We start from the raw sequence: 6,945 nt of genomic DNA, 5'->3' as shown, positions 1-6,945 counted from the left end.
TAGGTCGACATAAAAGATCCCACGGCCACTATTGGAAGAAGAGCCGAGGGGACAGTTCTCCCTGGTGTCCCAGGCCTAATATTTATCCCTCAACCAACATCACTAAAAAAACAGATTATCCGGTCATTTATCAGATTGCTGTCTGTGGGAGCTTGCTGTGCGCCAGTTGACTGCTGCGTTTCCTACATTACAACAGTGACCACACTTCAAAAAAAATACTTCATTGGCTTTGAAGCGCTTTGGGACATCCTGAGGTGGTGAAAGGTGCTGGAGAAATACGAGTCTTTTTGTGTAACGTCTTAAAGCTGTAATGCTATCGTAGATACCGAGCTCTCGATAGCCTATGGCTCGCATATCGACCCCCGCCCCTCACCTCCTCTCGCTCTGTTACAGTATAAATCCGTTAATATTCTTTAAAATGACTGCGTAGACTTGTTTTTGAGCCTCTGAATTGATCGATCGAATCTTGCCAAACGTCAGGACCGGGAGATTAATTTTCTTCTGTCTGTCCTTAAAAGCAAACACATTGAGCAATCCTTCAGATCAGATTTCTCTTATTTCCTCCCCTCCCTCGCTCGCTCCCTCGCTCGATGCTGCGCTCACAGGGTGTTGCCCCACCCAATATCATTCCCATGACGTAGGTGCACACAGACATATCCCGAGCACATCCTGCCTGTTGTGCCTGCGCAAGGGAAGAGCTCCCGAGGATCGCTTGCTGTTTTTGGGATCGGACTGCCCCTCGCCTCGCCATGACCAGCCTGACCCACCTGCTGCTGCTGCTGGTCTCCCTAGCGGCCTCTTGCCCCCCGTCCATTGCATGCTGTAAGTGAACTCCCCTCGGTATCTTGCTCTGTGTCTCTGTCTGTTTCTCTGTCTCGCTCTGTCTCAGTCTGTCTCTCTATCTCTGTCTCTCACTTTCTCGCTGTCTGTCTGTCTCGCTGTCTCTTTCTTTTGTCTGCCTGTCTCTGTCTGTCTCACTCTCTCTGTCTGTCTCTCTCTGTCCCTCTCTCTCTGTCTGCCTAACTCTCTGTCTGTCTCACTCTCTGTTTGTCTCACTCTCTCTCTATCTGTTTCACTCTCTCTCTGTCCCTCACTCTCTCTCTGTCTCACTCTCTCTCTGTCCCTCTCTGTCTGTCTCACTCTCTCTCTGTTTGTCTCACTCTCTCTCTATCTGTTTCACTCTCTCTCTGTCCCTCTCTCTCTGTCTGTCTCACTCTCTGTCTCACTCTCTCTCTGTCCCTCTCTCTCTGTCTGTCTCACTCTTTCTGTCTCACGCTCTCTCTGTCCCTCTCTCTCTGTCCGTCTAACTCTCTGTCTGTCTCACTCTCTCTCTGTTTGTCTCACTCTCTCTCTATCTGTTTCACTCTCTCTCTGTCCCTCTCTCTCTGTCTGTCTCACTCTCTGTCTCACTCTCTCTCTGTCTGTCTCACTCTTTCTGTCTCACGCTCTCTCTGTCCCTCTCTCTCTGTCCGTCTAACTCTCTGTCTGTCTCACTCTCTCTCTGTTTGTCTCACTCTCTCTCTATCTGTTTCACTCTCTCTCTGTCCCTCTCTCTCTGTCTGTCTCACTCTCTGTCTCACTCTCTCTCTGTCCCTCTCTCTCTGTCTGTCTCACTCTTTCTGTCTCACGCTCTCTCTGTCCCTCTCTCTCTGTCCGTCTAACTCTCTGTCTGTCTCACTCTCTCTCTGTTTGTCTCACTCTCTATCTGTTTCACTCTCTCTCTGTCCCTCTCTCTCTGTCTGTCTCACTCTCTGTCTCACTCTCTCTCTGTCCCTCTCTCTCTGTCTGTCTCACTCTTTCTGTCTCACTCTCTCTCTGTCCCTCTCTCTCTGTCTGTCTCACTCTCTGTCTCACTCTCTCTCTGTCCCTCTCTCTCTGTCTGTCTCACTCTTTCTGTCTCACGCTCTCTCTGTCCCTCACTCTCTGTCTGTCTCACTCTTTCTCTGTCTCATTCTCTCTGTCTGTCTCTCTCTGTCTGTCTGTCTGTCTCTCTCACTCTCTCTCTGTCCCTCTCTCTCTGTCTGTCTCACTCTCTCTGTCTGTCTGTCCCTCTCTCTGTCTCTGTCTCTCTGTCTGTCTGTCTCTCTGTCCCTCTCTCTCTTTGTGTCTCTCTCAGTCTCTCTGCCTCTGAGGAAGCCACTGCCACGTCGGAGGGGAATTACTGAGGGAACGCTGCACTGCACTAGTAATAGTGTAAAGGGCAGAGAGGGGGAAGAATTTCTGAAGTGTGTTCAGGAGAACTTTCATGATCAGTACGTTTCCGGCCCGACGAGGGAGGAGGCTTTGCTGGATCTGGTTCTGAGGAATGAGGTGGGTCAAGTGGATCCAGGTTCAGTAGAGGAACATTTAGGGAACAGTGATCATCGTATCATAACATTTAGGTTAGCTATGGAAAAGGATAAAGAGCAATCTAGAGTCAAAATACTTAGTTGGAGGAAGGCAAATTTCAGTGGGCTGAGAACGGATCTGGCCCGGGTAACTTGGACTCAATGATTGGCAGGCGAAACTGTAATCGAGCAATGGGCTGCCTTCAAAGAGGAGATGGTTCGGGGACAGTCGAGGTACATTCCCACAAGGGGGAAAGGTAGGGCAACCAAAGCCAGATCTCCCTGGATGACGAAAGAGATAGAGCATTAGATGAAGCAGAAAAAGGGGGAGTGTGACCAATATCAGGTTGAGAATACAAGTGAGAACCAGGCTGAATATGGAAAGTTCAGAGGGGAAGTGAAAAAGGAAATCCGAGGGGCAAAGACGGAGTATGAGAATAGACTGGCAGCTAACATAAAAAGAAATTCAAAAATCTTCTTTAGGCATATAAATATTAAACAGGTAGTAAGAGGAGGGGTGGGGCTGATTAGGGACCAAAAAGGAGACCTATGCATGGAGGCAGAGGGTATGGCTGAGGTACTAAACAAGTAGTTTGCATCTGTCTTCACCGAGGAAGAGGATGCTGCCACAGACATAGTGAAGGAGGAGGTAGTGGAGATACTGGATGGGATAAAAATTGATAAAGAGGAGGTACTAGAAAGGCTGGCTGTACTTAAAGTAGATAAGTCACCAGGACCGGATGGGATGCATCCTAGGACGCTGAGGGAAGTAAAAGTGGAAATTGCGGAGGTACTGGTCATAATCTCCCAATCCTCCTTAGAAACGGGGGTGGTACCAGAGGACTGGAGAATTGCCAATGTTACACCATTGTTCAAAAAAGGGTGTAAAGATAAACCCAGCAACTACAGGCCAGCGAGCTTAACCTCAGTGCTGGGGAAGCTTGTGGAAACGATAATCCGGGACAAAATTAACAGTCACTTGGACAAATGTGGATTAATTAAGGGAAGCCAGCACGGATTTGTTAAAGGCAAATCGTGTTTAACCAACTTGATTGAGTTTTTTGATGAGGTAACAGAGGGTTGATGGGGGCAATGCGGTTGACGTGGTGTACATGGATTTCCAAAAGGTGTTCGACAAAGTGCCACATAATAGGCTCGCCAGCAAAGTTGAAGCCCATGGAATAAAAGGGACAGTGGACATGGATACGGAATTGGCTAAGTGACAGGAAACAGAGAGTAGTGGTGAACAGTTGTTTTTCGGACTGGAGGAAGGTATACAGTGGTGTTCCCCAGGGGTCGGTTCTAGGACCACTGCTTTTCTTGATATATATTAATGACTTGGACGTGGGTGTACAGGGCACAATTTCAAAAGTTGCAGATCACACAAAACTTGGAAGTATAGTGAACAGTGAGGAGGATAGGGATAGACTTTAAGAGGACATAGACAGGCTGGCGAAATGGGTGGACACGTGGCAGATGAAATTTAACGCAGAAAACTGCGAAGTGATACATGTTGGTAGGAAGAACGAGGAGAGGCAATATAAACTAAAGGGTACAATCCTAAAGCGGGCTGCATGAACAGAGAGACCTGGGGGTATGTGTGCACAAATCATTGCAGGTGGCAGGGCAGGTTGAGAAAATGGTTAAAAAAGCATACAGGATCCTGGGCTTCATCAATAGAGGGATAGGGCAGGATTTTCATTGGGCCGTGGAGGCGGGATTGGAGGCGTGCGGGGGGTTTAAAATCTCAAAATTGGGGGGCACGAACCCATCCCGCCCCCCAACCCGCCTCCACGCCAGTTTCAAAGGAGGCGGATACCCGACCCGCGCTGGGACCCGCCTCCCCGAGGCGGGAAGGGGATTAGTGTCAATTAACTGCCTGTTAACAGGTAGTTAACAGGCAGTTTTTAGCCTAATCCCTATTTTTATTCCTGAAGTGTGGGATTCCCGACGGCTCCAAACCACGCCAAGTTAGCGAGGCGGACCGTCGGGATGAAGGACTTGGAGGGGCCGAGATGTCTGGTGTTCAGGTGAGTGATGGGTGCATGAGTGCAGAGGTAAGTGTGTTTGGTGTGTGTAAAGTGTTTAAAGAAGTTTTACTTACCTTTACAGCCTTCCTTCCTTCAGGTCTCGGGAGTCCCTCATCTCACCGGCACAGAAAGCAGAATGGCCGCCAGCTGTCAAAAGTTCCGGAGAGATCTCTAAATCATCCTGAGAGGAAGGGATTAACTTGGAGTACAGATTGTCAGACATCACTAAAACAGATTATCTGGCCATTATCACATCGCTGTTTGTGGGAGCGTGCTGTGCGCAAATTGGTTGCTGCGTTTCCCACATTACAACAGTGACAAAATGTACTTCATTGGCTGTAAAGCGCTTTGGTCGTGAAGGGCACTATATAAATGCAAGTCTTTTCTTTCGATCACCGCTTAATCTTCTAAACTCGAGAGAATACAAGCCCAGTCTGTGCAATCTGTCCTCGGAATTTAATCATTTAGGTCCAGGGATCTTGCTATGACTAGGCTGTATTCCCTTGAGTTCAGAGGAATAAGGGCTGATGGAATTGAGGAGTTTAAGTCTATCATCCTGCTTAGGTTTTTTTAATTTATTCACGGGATGTGGGTGTCGCTGGCAAGGCCAGCATTTATTGCCCATCCCTAGTTGCCCCTTGAGAAGGTGGTGGTGAGCCGCCTTCTTGAACCGCTGCAGTCCGTGTGGTGAAGGTACTTCCACAGTGCTGTTAGGGAGGGAGTTCCAGGATTTTGACCCAGCGACGATGAAGGAACGGCCGATATATTTCCAATTCGGGATGGTGTGTAACTTGGAGGGGAACTTGGAGGTGGTGGTGTTCCCATGCGCCTGCTGCCCTTGTCCTTCTAGGTGGAAGAGGTCGCGGGTTTGGGAGGTGCTGCCGAAGAAGCCTTGGCGAGTTGCTGCAGTGCATCTTGTAGATGGTACACACTGCAGCCACGGTACGCCGGTGGTGGAGGGAGTGAATGTTTAAGGTGGTGGGATGAATTTGGGTTTGATACAGGGCTATTGGGAGAGAGCGGGGCAGTGGGATTAGCTTGGGATTGATACAGGGCTATGGGGAGAGAGCGGGGCAGTGGGATTAGTTTGGGATTGATACAGGGCTATGGGGAGAGAGCGGGGCAGTGGGATTAGTTTGGGGATTGTTACAGGGCTATGGGGAGAGAGCGGGGCAGTGGGATTAGCTTGGCATTGATACAGGGCTATGGGGAGAGAGCGGGGAAGTGGGATTAGTGTGGGATTGATACAGGGCTATGGGGAGAGAGCGGGGCAGTGGGATTAGTTTGGGGTTTGATACAAGGCTATGGGGAGAGAGCGGGGCAGTGTGATTAGTTTGGGGATTGAGACAGGGCTATGGGGAGAGAGCGGGGCAGTGGGATTAGTTTGGGGATTGTTACAGGGCTATGGGGAGAGAGTGGGGCAGTGGGATTAGTTTGGCGATTGATACAGGGCTATGGGGAGAGAGCGGGGCAGTGGGATTAGTTTGGGATTGATACAGGGCTATGGGGAGAGAGTGGGGCAGTGGGATTAGTTTGGCGATTGATACAGGGCTATGGGAGAGCGGGGCAGTGGGATTAGTTTGGGATTGATACAGGGCTATGGGGAGAGAGCGGGGCAGTGGGGTTAGTTTGGGATTAATACAGGGCTATGGGGAGAGAGCAGGGCAGTGGGATTAGTGTGGGATTGATACAGGACTATGGGGAGAGCGGGGCAGTGGGATTGATACAGGGCTATGGGGAGAGAGTGGGGCAGTGGGATTAGTTTGGGATTGACACAAGGCTATGGGGAGTGAACGGGGCAGTGGGATTAGTGTGGGATTGATACAGGGCTATGGGGAGAGAGCGGGGCAGTGGGATTAGTTTGGGATTGAAACGGCTATGGGGAGAGAGCGGGGCAGTGGGATTAGTTTGTGATTGATACAGGACTATGGGGAGAGAGCGGGGCAGTGGGATTAGTTTGTGATTGATACAGGGCTATGGGGAGAGAGCGGGGCAGTGGGATTAGTCTCGGATTGATACAGGGCTATGGGGAGAGAGCGAGAGAGTGGGGTTAGTTTGGGATTGATACAGGGCTATTGGGAAAGAGCGGGGCAGTGGGATTAGATTGGGGATTGATACAGGGCTATGGGGAGAGAGCGGGGCAGTGGGATTAGATTGGGGATTGATACAGGGCTATGGGGAGAGAGTGGGTCAGTGGAATTAGTTTGGGATTGATAAAGGGCTATGGGGAGAGAGCGGGGCAGTGGGATTAGTTTGGGATTGATACAGCTATGGGGAAATAGCTGGGCAGTGGGATTAGTTTGGAATTGATACAGGGCTATGGGGAAATAGCGGGGCAGTGGGATTAGTTTGGGATTGATACAGGACTATGGAGAGAGAGCGGGGCAGTGGGATTAGTTTGGGGATTGATGCAGGGCTATGGAGAGAGAGCGGGGCAGTTGGATTAGTTTGGGATTGATACAAGGCTATGGAGAGAGAGCAGGGCAGTGGGATTAGTTTGGGGATTGATGCAGGGCTGTGGGGAGTGAGCGGGGCAGTTGGATTAGTTTGGGGTGGCTCCAGCCATGAACTGGCACAGACTGGATTGG

At 50.1% G+C, this 6,945-nt stretch overlaps 1 protein-coding gene across 1 annotated transcript in view; it reads left to right on the top strand.

Annotated features, from left to right (window-relative positions):
• Positions 1 to 639: 639 nt before the first annotated feature.
• LOC147092196 (cobalamin binding intrinsic factor-like) overlaps positions 640 to 6,945 on the top strand; it is an 82,218-nt gene continuing 75,912 nt past the window's right edge. The window contains exon 1 of the mRNA XM_085975870.1: positions 640 to 822. Within this exon, the coding sequence (XP_085831996.1) occupies positions 750 to 822 (73 nt within the window). The 5' untranslated portion in view covers positions 640 to 749. The remainder of the gene's footprint in view (positions 823 to 6,945) is intronic.

This window comes from Somniosus microcephalus, unplaced genomic scaffold (genome assembly GCF_052327205.1).
Source record: "Somniosus microcephalus isolate GS21.2 unplaced genomic scaffold, FLI_Smic_1.0 unresolved_chr2, whole genome shotgun sequence".
NCBI classification, from domain to species: domain Eukaryota; kingdom Metazoa; phylum Chordata; class Chondrichthyes; order Squaliformes; family Somniosidae; genus Somniosus; species Somniosus microcephalus.
Note: the sequence above shows the minus strand (reverse complement) of the source record. Positions and strands in the feature narration are given on the sequence as shown.